This window comes from Colius striatus, chromosome 17, assembly GCF_028858725.1.
Source record: "Colius striatus isolate bColStr4 chromosome 17, bColStr4.1.hap1, whole genome shotgun sequence".
In the NCBI taxonomy this organism is placed as follows: domain Eukaryota; kingdom Metazoa; phylum Chordata; class Aves; order Coliiformes; family Coliidae; genus Colius; species Colius striatus.
The window spans coordinates 14,882,790-14,901,140 of NC_084775.1; the positions used below are offsets into that span (position 1 = coordinate 14,882,790).

An 18,351-nucleotide genomic window follows, 5' to 3' on the forward strand; every position below is an offset into this window, starting at 1 on the left:
AAGATTCACCCTTTGCTTTACTGTTAATTTGTAATGGCAAACACTTCAGTCAAACACCCTTTGAGCACCTGCCCTCAAAGGAGCTGTGCTGCGGCTCCCAGCTGTGCCGTACAACGTGCTGCATTTCTAGAGGGATTTCCACCAGGAGAAGGTCTGTGCTAAAGATTTACCAGTGTTTAAAGAATCCACTTACAGTCCACACGAACCTGTTGAATAAATAACTCTCTCCAGTGGTGTCTGTCTGTGACAGAGCTGCCCAGGCTCCTCGGGCGCTCCCGCGGCCTCTGCTGCCGCCAGGGCCAGGGCCTGGCTGCCGTTGCTAACACACGAGGAGGATGTTGCCTGTTGTCCTTCGAGGCAGGGGTTCCTCAGAGCAGGGTGGATGTGGAGCCCTCTGAGGGGACTGTGCTGGAGTAGAACTTCTTCTGGGAGCGCAGGAGAGGAGTCTGGGTGTCGACGTCGCGGCAGGCGTTGCGTTTGAGGGACAGGAAGATGTGCTGAGTCCAGCCGTACACGATGCAGTTCAGAAGCCCCTGGGAAGCTGCTGTCAGAGCCTAGGAGAGAGCACAGGGGAGATGAGGATGGAGCCAGGCTGCTCTCAGCGATGGCCAGTCACAGGACACAGGGCAATGGGCACAAGCTGCAACAGGAGAGGTTCCAAAGCAACACAAGGACAAAGTTGTTCCCTGTTGAGGTAAGGGAGCACTGGCAGGGGCTGCCCAGATGGAGGCTCCTTCTCTGGGGACATTCCAGCCCAGCTGGATGAGTCCCTGTGTGCCCTTCTCTAGGTGATGCTGCTCTGGCAGGGAGGTTGCACTGGATGAGCTTTTGAGGTCCCTTCCAGCCCTTGAGCTTCTGTGACTCGGGTCTCCCTGCCACGCTCCCAAACTCAGCACTCAGCCAAGGCTCCCACTTGCAGCAGCACTGTCTCTATCTGCATCCCCAGGTGATGTGTAATCTTTGCTCAGTGCTGCCTCAGGCACAGCAAGGAGCTGAACAAGGGCTGTGGAAACTCTCACAGGCCCTAACTGATCCTTTCTAGTCCCATTCCCCACGATTCCCACGATGCTGTGATGCTGGTGACTGACGCCTCTTCAAGACTGTGGAAAACAACTAACAGAGACCTTTGCCAGCCAGAAGCATCCCTCAGCCCTGGGCTCCTACAGCAGTGGCCACCAGGAGCACGCTTTGGGCAGCAGACCAGAGGCAGGCAAACACTAACAGCCCTGCTCAGAGAGGCAGAACGTGGGAAGATGTTTACCTGTAGAATGAGAAGAGCCATGTAGATCCTGGAGTCTGTTGAAACTGTCAGTTTGAGGATCCCAAGGAGGACAGCTGTGGAAAGGGATGGACAAGAGAGTATTGCTTTACCTCTTCTGAGTTCCCTGGCCAGGCACTATGTCCTAAGGGAGCACTGTGAGAGAGACTCAGCTCCCTGCTGACCTGGGGCCCAGCAGCAGAAGAATGCGACGGGGTAAAAAACCACCCGTTGTTCCACCATCTTAATCATGGCCCACTGCTGATCCCCCAGGAACCCTGTGGAGTTGACAAACCTCTTGTACAGACCTCGGGCTTGGCTGAGTATAACCTGCAAAGGAACAAGCATAAATCACTGTCTGTACTCAGTGCACATGCTCTGATCTGCTCTGTTCATCTAGGGCAGAGTATCCCGTTTCAGTCCACCCTGCTCACACAACACCCAGCTCCCTGGGCCACAGCACTTGCTTTGTACTGAAGACTGAATTGATTTGGGCTCTTGCTGACCCCCAGAGTAGGTGATCTCTGCTGCCATGCCCTGAGCCTTCCCTACCAGAACACAGGGCTCCAGATGGATTTATATCCCTCTCACCCCTTGACGTTGCCTGGCCTCTGGTACCATCCAAACAAAGGTGAAAAGGGGAAAATCTCCCACTGCTCATCTGGGTGCAACAGCAAAAGTGTGCAAGGACTGTGTTTCTTACCAGAATGGCCACAAAGCTGATGAGGAAGGAAATGAGGAAGACCCCAATGCCATAGAAATGCATCACACGGCAAACGGAGCTGCTCAGGGTCTGGGGCTCCTTGGTGGGCACGGCCACCTCTGTGTGCATCAGGAGACATCTGTGGGCACAGTGGGAAGAGCCTGAGCTCCTGCCTTGGCCCACAAGCCCTGGGGCTGTTTCAGAGATGTGTGAAGCTTACCCATGCTTCTGGCTGAAGTTCTGGTAGCAGTTACTGCTGTTGCCCAGGCAAAACACAGGCACCATGAGGAGGAAAGGGATGAGGCTGCGAAAAGCCAGCAGCACAGTGAGCTGTTAGTTACTGCACTGCCCTGCTCCCACCTCCAACCAAACACCACTTGCTTTTTCTCCTGTCACTACAGGAAACAAAACTTGCTTCTATCAACACTGCTGTGGCAGGGTATTTGATCAGCTTTACTGACTTCTGCTCTTTGATTCATGCAGGTGTGAGCAGAGGGAGCACTGCCTGAAAAACCACAGGCTCCATGTGATTAACTCGGTTGGAGAAAGGCCTCGACACCCAAAACCTCTTACTCTGTTAGGTCCCTGCTGTTTCTGATGAGCTTCACAGGTTTTACTAAGCAAAAACAACAAGGCACAAGTTTTCCAAAGCCCCCCCATTGTGGCAGAGGGAAGGAGGTTTCACCTGGACAGGATGGTGGCTGCTCTGCCGGCACAACTGGCGTAATCCACAACCTGCAAAAGGCAGAGAGCTCAATGAAGCCAGCCCTTCCTTCCCAGGCAGTGGGAACCAGCTCCCACTTCAGCACCTGAGGGCTTTTCAAATGCTGATTAATCCCCACACCCAGCATAAAGGTTTGTTTCCACTTTGCACTGAATCAACACCAGAGGGTTCAGCCTGTGCTGATCAGAAACAAGCCACCCTCTGCCTTGTTCTCCCCAGGATCTGAGAAGGGAAGGTGGGACTGGACAAGGAGCAGACACTTGATGAGCCCTCGAGTGTGACATTTCTTGGTACTGTTTATTCACTTAACCTGACCCTGTCCCTCAGAAACCTGAGGCTGAGGTGAGGAAACGCAGCAGCGAGTGCTGGTGTGAGCTCACCAGGGAATGAACTTTGGCAGCTGCAGCCACACACTGGCTGTAACACACAAGGTGTGGGCAACCATGGGAGGTGTGGTGCTTCAAATGGGAGCCCAGCAAGGAGGAAATCAGTCTGACAATGGATCCAAACCCTGTGGACAAGAGCCCTTGACATACAGCCTGCTCTGCTCCCGACCTGACACAAGGAGTGGGGGATGCAGGAGCTCTGGGTGAGAGAAAGTGTGGAAGGAAACAGGGCTGAGGGCTTCCCTCTGGGAACCTGCCACCTTGCAGCAGGAGCAACGTGCTGGTGACAGCGATGGCAGGGCCTCAGGGCTTAGCCAGGGGGGAGGAATGGAACAAGAGCCAGGAGAGACGCTGGTCATGCAGAGTGTGAAGTGTTTGCTCAGCCTGCCTCACACACAGTGTTCTCCTGAGTCCTTGTTCCTCGGCTCCCAGATTACACCAGCTCCCCAAAGGGCTTTTGTAAAGGCCACCAGTGATGAAGTGAGGACTTGGCACTGCTCACAGAGCCATCTGGTCCTTTTATCACCAGCTCACTTCTGTCACTCCTCCTACCTCCACCCCTTACAGTACTTACTGATGCTCTTGAACACCTGGGAAGGACAGAGACTGTCAGCTCTCAGTTCCAGGCTGCCCAGGCACTCCCTGTCCCCTCTGCCATGCACTGGCTGAAGGCAGTGAAAGCAACAAACCAGTTCCCCAGCTGCTGCAAGCTGGTGTTCTAACTGCACCGACACCCAGCCCTGAGCTCCCTCTGCTCTGAGATGTGCACAGCCCTTGGCCTTTGCCTGCTTTGGTCTTGCAAGCCCCATCATTCAGACATCCTACAGCAGATCCAGCTCTAACTCTGATGACCTGGGCAAGATACATCAATTCAGAGTCCCTGTGGTGAGATACAGGCTGCTATGCATGCACCTCCTAAACCCCACAGTCACACCTCAGTACCCAACAGTTGTCACACATCAGTCCTACTCACCTGAAGGGGCACCCTGAAAAGGTTCTGATTGTATTTCACCTTTAGGTCCATGTACAGGTGCCAGGTGTAGTTGACAGTGTACAGAAAAGAGGCCACGTAGAATATCTGGGAAGTACAAACAGAGCCTGTTTCAGTGCTGTAATCACAGTTCCTGCAGCACTTTGGGTTCATTGCTGATGAACCCAAAGCCCAGGGGCCAGAGGCAGGATGCTAAACAGAGTGGTGGGCTGCCAAAGGTGAAGATCCCTGCACAGCCCCTGTGCTCACATCTACTGGGCTGCACTGGGACACCAACTGGGAAGAGCCAGGTAGGAGGGGGTTCCCACCTTGGACTGCACAAAGGCAGCTTCACTTTGGCCCCAAACCAGGGACAGGAGCGCTAATGACAGCAGGGCTGGCTTAAAGATACAAGTCTCTGGGACTTGGCTCATGTTTTCCTGGCAACAAAAGGCTCAAAAGGACCCTCTGTGTGCTACACCTGTTTGGAAACACAACTCAGATGTGGCACCTGGATTTGCTTCTGGCAGAAGGAGCTCAGAGCTCACGACACAGCGACTGCACGGAAACAGAAAACAATGGGGTGCTTGCAGAGGAAAGGGAGGGCAGAGAACTCCTGCACTAAGCCTGACAACATCCCAAGAGCTCTTTTCTCTCCACAAGGAGAAAGGAGGAAAGAAAAGATCCAGAACATTGCTCCTCACTCCCCAGCCCTTGATTCCAGCTTGAGGTGAGACCAACTATCTAAAAGCTCCTGTAAAGCCTCCTCCAAAGCTTTCTTGCACTTGCTCTTTGAATCCACGGTTGCTGCAGGCAGTCAGCTCCAAACAGAGCTGCCTGGTCATACTGTGGACATGTGCATGTGCTGGGTTTGTTGCAGGAAACACATGCTTCAGTGGCAAAGAGGAAGGGCTGGACAAGTGAGTTTTCCTATGGATTCATCATCCTCTGCCAAAAAGGCAATATAAGCACAGGTTTGCCACCCTGGTTATCACCCAGGCCTGGGAAAAGTGGGCACTAAATAAGCTTGGGCTCCTTCACTGAGGTTGCAACAGCTCTTGGCTGATTCTGAAGAGGCTGAGTCCAGGAGGCTGCTATGTTGCAGGAGGAACATTACTATGACTTTCCAGCTCATTAGATGAGGTTTAATGGGGGTTTGTTGCCCTTCAATTACTTCCAGGGAAGGCCATCAGAACAGTCTACAAAGGTCGTTCTCTTGCACTTCAAAATGCCTTAGAGAGGGTCACAAAATGTCAGCACTGCCTTCTTTTTTGGAAGAGGGAACCAAAAGCTACTTGTGAAGTTGCCAGCAGAAAGCAAAGGGAGTTCTGCTCTCCTGAGCCCCAGTTCCAGGGCTGGGGACAGTCCTCACCATGAGGAGACAGAGCAGGGGCTGGGGGACATGAAAGTCCCTCGTTACAGCACTTGTGTGGCTCCTCATTGTGCTCACCAGCGTGAGCAGAGCCTGCCAGGACATTATTAGGCCACTGGAACTGAACTGGAAGACTGTGGGGGAATTGTGCAATTATAACCACAGTCTCCCTTCTGGACTTTGCTGCTGTTACACAAAGGCAAGGCAGGGAGGAGGAGAGAACAAAGTCAAGGGATAGCAGAAGGGAGCAGTATTTACATTTGACATCAACCAAGACTCTGGGGCTGAAGCTGGGAAAACCCAACAGACAAAGCCATCTCCTTTATGACATGGCCTGGGTGTTTGGGGACTTCCTGCAATGTCAGCCCTTGGTGATAAAGTGATGGCAAACAGGCTGAACAAAGCAAAACACCGTCCTGCTCCTAAAGCAATCCCTTGAGACAGCCACATCACATGGAGCACGGTGTGAGCCTCTCCCAGGGCTGCCATCTGCAGCCACCACTGCTGAGCAGCCCTGAGCCTGCCCTCACTCACCCTTCATTTACATCTTCTGGCTGGCTGTGTGCACAGGAGCCAGGTGTGTTGTTGGGACATGCAACTCCTGCAAGCCTCCTCAGCACAAGGCAGAATAGGGCCAGGAGACATCTACCCATTTCCCTTGGTTCCACATCACTTCTGCTCTGCAGAGGCTCCTGGTTAAACCTGTTACTGGCCCCTACTTATGCACAAGGTGTTCCCACCAGGCAAGGGCCCTGCTGGGGTGTGGGGTAAGGAGGTGGCCTGTGTCACATGTGCCTTCTGGGCATGGTTGCTATGGCAAGTGCTCCGTTTGTTTTAATTCCTTCCAGAGCAAACAGCAGCCACAGCTCTTGCCAGACACAAACTGGCTCTGCCACCCCAGCAGTCCTCCTGCCACCTTGCTGGTGTCCCTGACAAGCACAGCCACAGGCTGGGAAAGCCAGGGCAGCAAAGAGACAGAAATGCAGAGCGTGCTCCCAGTGCCTCTGCTGAGAAATGATGGCAAATAACTCTGCCCAACCTCCTTCTCTGATAGTCTTGTCCAGGCCACACAAAGATCACAGCAGCATTAAGGACTGCCTCCCAGGCAAAGCTGCAAGGGAAACAGCTCAGAAACACCCTCAGTCCCACATGCTCCTTCCAACCTTCTGGCTCTGGAAAGCCCCTTCCAAGCTCTTCTCATTTTCCCCTGTACCATCGTTCTGCATCATCCCCAGCCTCCCCACACCCCACTTTCCTCTCTCTACAGGAGCACATCAGGATGCTTCCACAGCAGCACAGGGGAGCTGCAGAATCCAGACACAAGCCAGGAGTGGAACAGCTGCTCTGGCCATTGTGGCTATTCTGGCTTTACCCATAAAAACAGCTGTTGAACCAACCCTGGGCTGCAGACACTCATCCAGGCACACAACAGCACCAACGTGCAGCTCCTTCCTTGCCCTCTCCGAGGCACATGCAGAGCCTCTGATGTCCTGATGCTGCTGCTCAGTGAGGGTGTTTCAGTTCCCATCTGTGGGTGCCATCACATTCCCAGGGAGCTGCCTGAGCCCACACAACCAACCACTCAAGCTCCCCACAGCCACGTTTCTGTGGGTCCTTTGAAAGGCCACAGCAATCACCACTTGTGAAGCACTGCTCTGGCCCTGCAGAGTGCTCCAAGAGCAGGGTTTGCAAAGCCTGCAGCTGAAATGGAACTTGGGGAGACAACAAAAGCAAACTGTCAGGAAAAATGATCTTTGGCTCACTCCACTCCAATTAGTGTCCAGCACCCAGAACCAGCTGGAAAGCAGCCGAATGGCTGGGGCACGGTGCTGAGCATCCTGGGGATGCTTTGGGGAGAGCACAGAGCCAAGGCAGCAGCAGCAGGGCTGTTCATCTGAGCAACGTGGTAAGTCAGAGCTCAAGCCACATGCAGAATGTGTCTGTTCCTGTCCAGGGTGGAGGAAGCGTGAAGAGGAATAGAAAAGCTGCTGTGTGAGAGGCACAGAGATCACTCCTGGCATGGAGAAGCAGATTGAGAGCCATCTACCCACTTCACACAAGGAACCTGAATGCAGAGACCACAAAAACCCCACGTTCTCTTCAGCCTCCTCCTTGCCTCTCACAAACCAGGTGTGCCCAAACCCTTAGCATCCTTATCTCTGTTACACACACAACTCAAAAGAGATCTGCTAAGTTCCCACAGGGAGTCTCTGCCAAAACCCATTCAGAAAGTCCCCCACAGCCATGCTCTGCTCAGCTGCCAGGGGAAGGATGGCAAAGAGGGCACAGGGACAGCAGGGAGGGTGATGCCAGGGCTACTCACTTGTCCTGTTGCTTGCAGGTTATAGCAGATGAGATCCTGCTTGGAGGTGGGTGTGCTGTACAGAAGTGCCCCAGTGAGCCAGCACATGCCCAGGAACAGGTCAGAGAGGCTCAAGTAGAAAAGTGGACGAATCTGGGGGAAGAGAACTGGGTCAGTGGGTCTGAGTGATGGTCACAACACTCCCACAACTACCTACAGCAGCAATTTCACCCCATCACCTAAATATGCTTGAACCCCCCAGCTCTCCTGCTAGGGCAGCTCTCCTTGCACACAAACCCCACGCTGGTTCTTGCTCTCAGGAGCTGTTTCAATGCAGGTACCACATTCTAACCACCCTTTCTGCCACCAGCAACACCCCAGAGCAGCATCAGCTCTTGCAGAATGTCTCTGAGAGGTCCAGAACGTTCCCATTGCACAGAGTGGGACAGGCTGAGGGGGAGAAGCAGCGTCACTTGTTAAATCAGCTGAGGCAGCCACCAAACTTCTGGTAAACACAAACCCTTCTCTGGGTCTGAAATAACTCAAAACAGCTGTTTTTCCATCGTGTTTCATGTCATTTCAATTGGTGACTAAGGCTGAACCTATGTGACATGCCAGATTAGCTTTCAGTGTGAGTCTCTGCTGCATCTTTGCTGGAACCGAGTCGCGTCTCCTCCGACAGCCCTTCCCAGCCCACTTCCAGTTTGCATGCAGCAGCCAAAAGCACTGAAACCACAGCAGGAAAACACTTGTGCACGGCTCTGGCCAACATTTCCATCGTTACTGGGAGAGCAGGCACTCTGGAAAAGCAGCCTAGTGATCTGGATTCTTAATTGTGCTCTTTGCTACCTGTCAGCATCCTGGAGAGAAAACGATGGCATTCTCCTCCTCCCCTACAGCAGATTCTAATCCAAACCAGCTTTGAAACGTTTCAGGAGGCCTTGATTTTAAGATTTTTCATGGATCTGAGCTTTTGGTGAGCTTTGCCTCAGTGTTGTCCTTTCAGTAAAAGTTTGCCACCCCTTGCATTGTGTGAGGCTTGTTCCCATAAGCAATGAGGAAGAGCTTGGCAAGTGGTCAGGTAGATGTGATTGAATTGTCCTTATGCATGGTTGGAGGGAGATCTGCCTGGTGTCCTCCTGGGCCAGCCACTGCCATGCAGCAGGTCCTGTGCCTTCTGCAGGGTTTGTCTCCTCAAACACTCTTGTCTCTCCAGTTCCATATTTGTACCATCCAACTCAGCAACACACTAAATCAAACTGCTGTTGCTAACTAAACATCTGGAGCTGGTTTGACTGTCACTGCATTGATCAGTGGCCTTTTCTGAGCTGGCTCTTCCTTGCTGGTGCAGAACTGAAGTCCAGGCAGATAGTCAAAGGCACAACAGGCTGGGGCCATCATCCAGTCTACCAGTACAGCAGGTTAAACCCAAACAGCTCCAAAACATACAAAGGAACAACTTTTGCAACAAACAGGTGACCCCTTTCTCTGGAAACAAACGTCCTTGGAGCAAGGCAACACTGTTTGGTTGAGGAGCTATTTTGGCACAGCCCTAAATAAAGAAGTAGGTGCCACAGTGGTGAATGAAAGGCAGCATGGTTCCTGCTGGCTAAAGGGAAAAGCAAAAACCCCAACAAATGGGGTTATAAAATAGAGGAAGGGAAGGTAAAGATGTAAGGATTGGGATGAGCTGCCAGGTCAGAGCACACATGTTGATTTAGCTCTGTCTGGCCACTGCCCAGGGACATCTGTCTGCACAGAACCTGTTGACATGGCAGAGAGAAACTCTCTGCTTGATGCTTGCCACCAGCTCTTCTGAATGATTCAGCTCAGGCTGAAGAGCTGTATTGACCTCATAGAGACAGAAAACAAGCTCCAAGAATGCAGGATGTGATTTGCCAGGCTGGGGGCAGGGGGGGAAGTGTTTATGACATTGTTCTCCTCCCAGCCTCCAGAGCTGTTTATTTTTAAACATTTTACCCTGGAGCCTCATGACTCAGGGAATAAGTTGTTTGTGGCAAGTTTTGATAGGGATCTCTTCCAGCCCCTTTGTTTACTAATTTCTACTTAAGACCAGAAACATGGGGAACAGGGCAATGGGGAAGTTACTGATGATGTTGCTGCTTTTGAAACACCAGATCTCCCCTGGCTGCAGCTCATGAGCCTGGAAGCCTGATGCAGAGGAGCCACTGCAGCTGGTACCATCCCTCCTATCCGGATTTGCAGCCATAATCTCAGCAGAAACATCTGGACTCTATGAGGCAGGAAGGGTCCATCTGTGACCTGGAGCTGTGTGTGGCTCACAGGCAGCTGAAGTGCAGCTCCCCAGCCACAGCCACATCATGTGACTGAGAGCACAAGGGCTCCTGAGTGAGGCAGGCTGCTAGCCATGGAAGGAAACATGCCAAGGATGCTGAGTCACTGAGGCACCTGCCAAAGCCAGCTCTGTATGGTGCCACAGCAGAGGACCCCAGGAGAGAGCCATGTCTGGAGCTCTCCAGGCGCAGGACGTGTGCTAGAGGGAGCCTTTGATGTGCACCTTGTGCAGCACAGGCTCAGGCAGGTTTCCCATCCCTGTACTATGGTAAAGTCCCAGCCTGCCTTCTTGCCTTCCTGCCTTCCTTCCCAGGAATGCACAGAGGTCTGCACAGCTCATTCTCGATGTGCTGGGCAGACTGTTTGCAGGAGGCTGGCTGCCTGGGAACAAGACTGCCTTGCATGTTGGAAGAGGTACAAATTTGTCCTGCAAACCTGGACACACGTTCTCCTCCCCACCCTGCTTCATCCAACCATGTGTCAGTTGTTAGCTTGCCTGCATGTCTCCCTTCTCTGGAGGTAACTCACTGCATTCCCTGGAAGTCCCGTTCTCTGGGCTGCAGATCAAGCCCACGATGTAACAAAGAGCATTGAAGATGAGGGAAGTACAAATACAGCTTTGTGCTACTGCTCTTAGGAGTAACCCTTTATCTGTGTGGTCCACAGACTGGGCTGCCACGCATCTGTAAATCCTGGCCAAGGAACTCCAGCTTCACACACACCAGCTCTGTGCTCTGCCTGTGCTAAGCCCTGGACAGACAGGGTGATTGCATGTGGACAGCAGAAGCCTGGCAGGCTTGGGATGGAGGTTACCGTGCATGTGCCAGCCACCTGCTCAGCACATCTCATCTACTCCCTGCACATGTGATGCTCCCAGGGTGTGCCAGGCACTGTGCTCATGGCAGATCTGCAGTGCACATGTGGACAGTCTCACCCCGAGTCCCCCCACTCCAGCATGGGAAATGTTCTCACTTCCTGCACGTGGCCAGGCTGAGTGTCCCCAGAGCACAGCCCAGCACAGCTCACTGCTTTTCAGCCTGGCCTCTTTTTGTCTGAACTTTGCAGCATCTTTAAGTTACATCAGTTTTTGTAGAGCACCAACCTGGAAAAACCACTCAGAGATGGACACCTGCAAGTGCATTTGCTACAGGGGCATCTCCAGTTTGCACTTTAGCAGCTTGGTGCACAGCTCCTCAGCCCTCCAGGTGTTTTGCCCCACAGAGGACATGATAACAAATCCTCATTCCCAGGAATACCTGGACGACTTTCCCGGAGCACCAGAAAGCACGAGGCTAAGAAACCTGCTCCTCCCTGCCTGGATACAGCTCAAGGTTAGTCCCTTCAGCTCCTACCACAACGAGCCAAATTCAGGGCAAGCCCTTTGCCTCCCAGCTGTTAAGGTTTAACCACCTCAGCCCGAGACCCGCAGCTGCCCAGCGCCAAGCGCCTGACCCACGACGGCTCTTTGCCGCACGTGTGACCCGTCTGCAAGGTACCAACACCCCGACCTCGCGGGGAGCTCTCACCTCGGGGGAGCGCACGGCGTTCTGGAAGACGGCGTAGGCAATGATGGAGCTGGAACCTGTAACACTGAGAAAACAAAGCCCGGGTTGGAGCGGGAGCGCGCCCGTCCCGCTGCGGGAAACCGCTTCTCTTTCTCACGGTAACTCCGTGCCGGGGACACGGCTTCAGCGAGCGCCTGTACCTGAGCATGGCCATGGTGAACTGGATCCACTGGAGAGCCGAGTAGAGCTGCGGAGAAGGGCGCGGGTGAGCTCGGCACCGCACGGGCAGCCCCGCGGAGCCGGCGGGGTCCCGCGGAGCCGGCGGGGCCGGGCACGTCCGCACGGAGCGGGCAGGGCTGGGGAGGGAGCGCCGGGACAGGCGGGGAGGGGACGGGGCGAAGGGGCGCGCCCGGAGCGGGGTCCCGGGAGAGGGGACAGCCGTCACCCCCGCGGCTCCCGGTACTGCCGCTGCCGGCGGCGCTCGCTCACCTCCTGCCAGCCCCCGTCCAGCCGGGCCGCCTCCGTCGGAAGGGCCATTGGGACCCGCCGCCACGGCTGCACCGCTCCGGGGCTGCGGGAACCGCCCGCGCTCCGCCCCGGGGCCACCCCGCGCCCGGCCCGCCCCGACACACGGGCCCGGCCCCCGCCGTCGGGGCCGGCTGCGGGGAGCACCTGGCCGGGGCCTCGGGGCAACGGCGGGGTTATCGTCCCGAAGGCCGGCGCCCCGCGTCCCCGCCGCCGGGCTGCAGAACCCTCCCCGGCCCCAGGGCTCAACGGGGACGTCGGGGTTCTAGACTCCGGGTCACCCTTCCATGAGCCGACCCGAGGCGACCCTGCTTAGCTTTCCCTAGCGGGTTATCCCAGGACTCCCCCTCGCTCGTCCGCGGCCCCGCCCTCTTGGTGACGTCACGGGGTGCGGGACGGGGGACGAGCGGGAGCGCTGCCGCGGGCACGGTGTACAGCGCCTGTCGCCCCCCGCCCCGTCCTCCCCTCCCCTCCCCTGGGGGAACACGGCTGCAGCCCCGGGCAGCATCACCCGGCCGCAGCGAGCGGCTGAAGAGGCAGCTGTCAATCGGAACCACTCTTTTTATTATTACAGCATCATTAACACATGGATCTTGCAGCAGGATCTGCCGTGGCCGCCCCAGCATTCCAAAGGCAGCAAAGCTCCCACAGAAACCGGTTTTGCACGGCTTAAAACGCAGGCTGAAGGTAAAACACAGGGCTGTTTCTCCCATCAGCTCTCTCTAACCCTGCCCAGGGGCACAGCATCTTGCAGCGGGCAGCTGAAGCCCAGCCTGTGTGCACAGCAGCAGGTCGTGAGCACTGATCTCTGTTGTATTGTGAGGGCACAAACCCTTCTTGCCTCCTGTTTCAAGAGCTGGTTGTCAGATGCTTCAAGCCCCCCAGTGCTGATGAAGTCTGGCAGTGTGCCTTGCTTCTGAAGGCCAGGCTGGAGGAAAGACTTTGTTCATGTTCATTACAGCTTGAGCCTTCTGGGTGTCCTCAGTGGTGTCACCTCCCCTTGTGTGGAACCTGGGAAATGAAGCTTGGACGTGAAGGACAGCCAACAGGGAGATGCAGTGCCCAAATCTACCTCTGAAAACCCACATTTTTGCACAAAGTGGGAAGACTAAATGTAATAGCACCTCGAGGAGACTCTGCCCTTGCTCTGAGCTCAAAGCACTTGCTCTGCCAGTACCAGAGGGCATCTTCAGGAGCAGACACAACTGCTTCAGCCAGAAGATGAGGGGCAAGTTCTGACACATGGAGGACCTGTGTTCACCATACCCAAGCCAGAGAGGAGAGCCAATGAAGGAGAAGGCAGAGAAAAAGGTAAGGAGAACAAGATTTACAGGAGGAGCCTATAGGGGAAACAAAAGGGAGGAGGAGGAGGGATGGATGAATGAGCATGAAGCCTAAAGACACTAAGAAGAGGGAAAGATGGGATGCAAAGGGCACCCAATCTGTACCTTTTACAGTAAGTAAAATGGAATGTGAGACTGAATTTGTTATTTGTCAGGGAACAGCTGTAAAAACCACCAGGAATGTGCTCCAGGCCAACCTAGAGCTGCTTTTTCTTCTGTCTACTTTAACAATGCTGTTGAATAGAATGACACAACACTGGCATCTTGCTTTTAGGTGATTTCTTTCCCCAACATTTAGAATACTGTGTTTCTAAGGAACATCTTCCTCTTGATCTTCTAAACTGAGAATACCAGAAGGAAATCTGCTGCTCTCTTGAAGTCAGTGGGAGGTTTGCTTGCAGAAGGAGAACTGGTTAGGACTCTCGACAGTGTTTCACAGCTTGCACAAAGTTCTCCAACATATCAGAGCTCATCTTTCTCATTATTCTTCTTCAGGAAAGAAGCAAGGATATTGAGGCTTTTCTGGAGCTCCTCCTTTTTCCCATCACTCATTTTGTTCTTCTCAATCAGTTTGGTGATCCGAGTGACTTCATTAGCAGCAAACTCTTCCCCCTGCTCCAGGATCTTGCTCATGATTTTCAGGTACTGCTCAGCTGACTTCTTCTCATTCTCTTTCATTTTCCCCAGACTTTCCTGCCCCTTTTTCAGGAGGGACTGGCGTTCTGACTTCTCAGTGCTGCTCACAAACTTGCTGGCCAGCATGTCGTACTCTTTGAGGCAGCCAGGCATCCCCAGGTAGATGCCATTAGTCTTCAGCCAGCGCTGAATAGCCCCGGCCTTGATGTGGCCACTGTAAGGTAAAGGATTGTCAAAGTCACCATCCTGGAACAAGTAAAAAATAGGGAACTTTTCCTTATCCAGCTTGTACTTGTCTCCCAGCTCAGTGTTCAGCTTGTCACCATAATCTGTCAAGAGAAAACCAAGCAGAGAAGAGCACAGCACGTCAGTCAAAGGGAAAGAAGAAACGATTGAGGCTTCTCTGCCACACAAACTGATGAATATTTGTCCCCAGCACTTCAACACGTCCTCATAAGCTCTTTCCCAGGGAATGCCACACACTAGACACAAAGTCACCCCAGAAAACCATCTGTGCAAGGCAACCCATCCTTAGGATTGCCAAAGGATGGCACAAGGCGCTGAGGGTGCTTTGCTGTGACTGAGCTGGCACACAGCATGGGCAGGACTCTGAACTAACCCCATCCTCCCCACAGGAAATGAAGAGCCCTTTTTTCCCCCCCTTGTTTTGCTCCATCCATTGATTTCAGTCCCAGCAGTGTGTTTTCTCATCTCACATAAACTCCATTTATTCTTGAGGGAAGAAAACACAGATTTCAGCCACACTGCTGAGCTAAATCCAGGTGTGTTCAGAGATGTCAGCGTGGGTGAAACCTCCCAGTCTGACCATTCCTGACGGCTTAAATTCTTAATTCTACCTACAAAGCAAGAGGCAGGAAGGTGGCAGTGATCCATTCTTCACTGCTTTCATGGAATCACAGACCCTTAAGGGCTGGAAGGGACCTGGAAAGCTCATCTACTGCAACCCCCATGGCACAGCAGGACCACCTAGAGTAGGGCACACAGGGACTCATCCAGGTGGGTTTGTCTCCAGAGCACGAGCCTCCACAGCCCATCTGGGCAGCCCCTTCCAGGGCTCCCTCACCTCAACAGGGAACAACTTTTGCCTTGTGTTGCTTTGGTTTGCTTCTGTTCCAGCTTGTGCCTGTTGCCTCTTGTCCTGTCATTGGCCATCCCTGAGCACAGCCTGGCTCCAGCCTCCTCACACCCACCCTTGCTGGATGTGTAACATGAATGAGCTCACCCCTCAGGCTCCTCCAAGCTACAGAGCCCCAGCTCCCTGCCTTTCATCACAAGGAGATGCTCCACTCCATCATCTCTCTGGCCCTGCACTGAACTCTCTCCAGCAGCTCCCTGTCCTTAAAAAAAACCCCAAGAAGCCTTGGCAAGACTGTTGAGTGGCCCCAGCCATCGTGCAAAGCCTGCTGCCTGTGCTTCAGGAGCAGTAAAGGGAGGGTTTGCTACAGTCCCTGTGCTTTCTTTGAGCAGCCTTGAGGCTGAAGCACCGCTCTTGTGAGGCCTCTGCCCTGGAAAGGGATGAAAAGGTTCCCCTTGGCAAAGAAATGGGGGGAAAAAAAGAGGAGAGGAAGAAACAAAAAGTGTGAGGAATGAGGAGGGTGGCACCAGTGCAGCAGCGTGGGCTGAGTCGCTTCGGTAAGCAGCCCAGAGGAGATAAGCAGCGCCCACGCTCCGGCGCTCAGCACCGGCCGGGCCCTGTGCTCTGACAGCACCAGCCTGTCCCTGTGCTCTGACAGCACCAGCCTGTCCTGCTGCTCACCAGCACAATCACCTCCCAGCCTCTTCAGTCAGGAACGCTGGTGGAGCTTCTCTCCCCCACACCAACCCACGCTGAACCCATCCGCCCGCAGCTCCTCACCTGATATTCCCACTTCAGCCACCAGCAGATCCTCACTGGAGCCTGAGCTCTCTGCCAGCTTTTTAAACTCATCTTGTTTCTCACCATAAGGATACTGGGTGTCGAATTTCACGAGGACAAACTTATGCTTTGGAACTACCTAAAACAAGAAGGAAAGAAAAGAAAAGAAAAGACAACACTTGAACGTTTCAGGTTTGAGGAACCCCCACGTCACCCAAGGCTGGTGGAGCTTGTCTGTCTTTCCTCCTCCAACCAGCAGATGCAGAGGGAGAATGGAAATGTTGTAATTATGGCCTTTCAGACGTGACTCACTGCAGCACAGAGGAACAACTGAGCTCTGGGTGTATCAGGTGTTCCTTCTGGGTACCTGCTGGGTTTGGGGATGTGATAATGCCTTTGACTATGCATGATTTACTCATTGTAAATCTGATTAGCACCTTGGAAGAGAGTCAGCTAAACAATTTCCAATCAAGAGGAGAGAGCCCAAGATCTAATGTCCTTCTGAAGGGTCCCAGTGCAGGAACTGCAGCCCCTGGTTCAGAGGAGGCACAGGAGGGGGCAGAAATGCTGGAGGTGGTTGGAAAGCTCCCCTTTGACTTCATTCCTCTCTGCTTGCCCTGTGGTGGTTGAATTTTGCTCTGCTTGGATGATGCTCTTTCAAATGAGCTTGGAAATGGAATCCCAGCTTGGGGGGTTTTTTTCCTCCACCCCTGAAGAAGGGAGACCTTGCAAAATCTTTCCTTCAGTGAACAGGGTGAGATTGCAACACGGGTCCCCACCTCTGGAGTGTACAGCCCACACCTTCAGGCACTGAGCTAACAAAACCCTTCAGTCCTGGGCCTGCTGTTCCCTTTCTTTACTGCCCTGGTAAGAAGTGACCATAGCAGCTGCTACAGCTTTGATGGTGCTGATGATGTTTCAAAGTCCCCCTGGCAGCACTTCTTGCTGCAGCTCGTAGGGGTTGTCGACTGATGGAGCACTGAAACACCCAAAACGGTTAGTCACAGCAGAAAAGTCAAGCTGGGGGAGGGTGGCATGTGGCAAGAAATATTTGCTCGTGCCTGAGCCGTTTGTTGAGGGCAGATACTTGTGGAACAGCTCAGCTGAGCGTTGCCACTTCAGCTCCTCCTGCCCCAGCACATGCTGGAACCCCCCTGTCCCCTTCCATGGGGGTCTCTCCCATTGCTGGCACCACCCCCTGCCACACTCTGCGCAGACAGCTCCACAACACGACTTTGTGGAGGAAAACGAACCCTTTCAAGCCCTCAGCGCGGCAGCAGCCTGTTGCTTTCTCTCTCATGGACAAAACGAACCAAAACCAACCCAAGCACGGAACGTTGGCGGCCGTGCCCCGCTGCCCTGCACTGTCCTGCCCTGGGTTACCGTGACGGGCCGAGCAGGAGACGACAGCGGCTGTTCTGCTCCCGGCCAGGGGGGCAGCGCCGACCCCCGCGGCCCCGACCCCCGCGGCCCCGACCCCCGCGGCCCCGACCCCCGCGGCCCCGACCCCCGCGGCCCCCGCGCCGCGGCTCCACTTGGACGGCGCCGATTGGCTGGCGGCTGCGGCTGCCGCTCTCCTATTGGCTGCGGCGCGCCGTGCCCGCCGGCCCGGCCGTTCCCACGCCCCCGAGCGCGCCCCCGAGCGGCGGAGCAGGGCGCTGGGGCAGCCGCGCGGCCCCGGCCCCGCACCGCACCGCACCGCCCCGCCCCGCACCGCACCGCCCCGCACCGCCGGCCCTCCGAGCCCGCCCTGCCGCCTGTTGCTGAGCCCCTGCCGGCCGCTGCACATGGCCGCCGCGCTCCCGGAGCGGCCCGTCCGCACTTTCCCCCCGCGCCACCCCCGCCGTACCTTGTAGAAGGTGATGGCGTCCAGAGGCACGGAGCCCTTGGTGTGCAGCGCGCTGGCGCCGGGCAGCGCCAGGCCCAGCAGGCAGAGCAGCAGCGGCGCAGCCATGGCGGAGCGCAGGGAGCGGGGCCGCCGCACACGTGACGCGGGCGCCGGGGGCTCGGGCCGCTCCGCCCCCGGGGCCGGGCTGCGGCTGCGGCTGGGGCTGGGGCTGGGGCAGCCGAGCGACGCGGGGAGCGGCCGGGCGCGGGGGCCGGGGCGCCTGCTGCCGCGGGAATAAAGAGAAGGGGGCGATTTCCAGCGGCAAAGGCGGGGATGGAGGCGGGAGGGCGGGCAGAGCGCGGGATGGGGCGCTGCAGGACGGAGCGGGGCGGGGTGTAAGAGGTCAGAGCAGCGGCACAGCCCTCGCCAGCGCCGGGTGTGGGGGGAGCAGCAGCTACTTCATGCAACGCCAGCCCTGAGGACGGAGGGAAAGCAAGGAGTGCTTGAAGAGGGACCAGCACCTTGATCATGTGTCAAACCCCCCGCATTCTCCCCCCCCCAGCCATCCTTCTGAATCTGTGCCACAGGTAGAAAGCAACGAGCACTT

At 55.2% G+C, this 18,351-nt stretch overlaps 2 protein-coding genes across 2 annotated transcripts; both read right to left on the reverse strand.

Moving 5' to 3' along the window:
- Nucleotides 1-12,140, reverse strand: TMEM116 (transmembrane protein 116). The gene is made up of 11 exons (XM_062010088.1): nt 12,026-12,140; nt 11,737-11,783; nt 11,558-11,621; nt 7,737-7,868; nt 4,045-4,149; nt 2,647-2,696; nt 2,182-2,265; nt 1,962-2,100; nt 1,444-1,588; nt 1,262-1,335; nt 1-554 (listed from the first exon to the last, which is right to left on the reverse strand). The coding sequence occupies exons 1-11, from the start codon at nt 12,071-12,073 to the stop codon at nt 369-371; spliced, it is 1,074 nt and encodes a 357-aa protein (XP_061866072.1). The 5' UTR covers nt 12,074-12,140; the 3' UTR covers nt 1-368.
- Nucleotides 12,141-12,604: 464 nt separating this feature from the next.
- Nucleotides 12,605-18,071, reverse strand: ERP29 (endoplasmic reticulum protein 29). Its single transcript, XM_062010091.1, has 3 exons — nt 17,766-18,071; nt 15,917-16,055; nt 12,605-14,369 (listed from the first exon to the last, which is right to left on the reverse strand). The coding sequence occupies exons 1-3, from the start codon at nt 17,868-17,870 to the stop codon at nt 13,867-13,869; spliced, it is 747 nt and encodes a 248-aa protein (XP_061866075.1). The 5' UTR covers nt 17,871-18,071; the 3' UTR covers nt 12,605-13,866.
- Between the last annotated feature and the right edge of the window lie 280 nt (nt 18,072-18,351).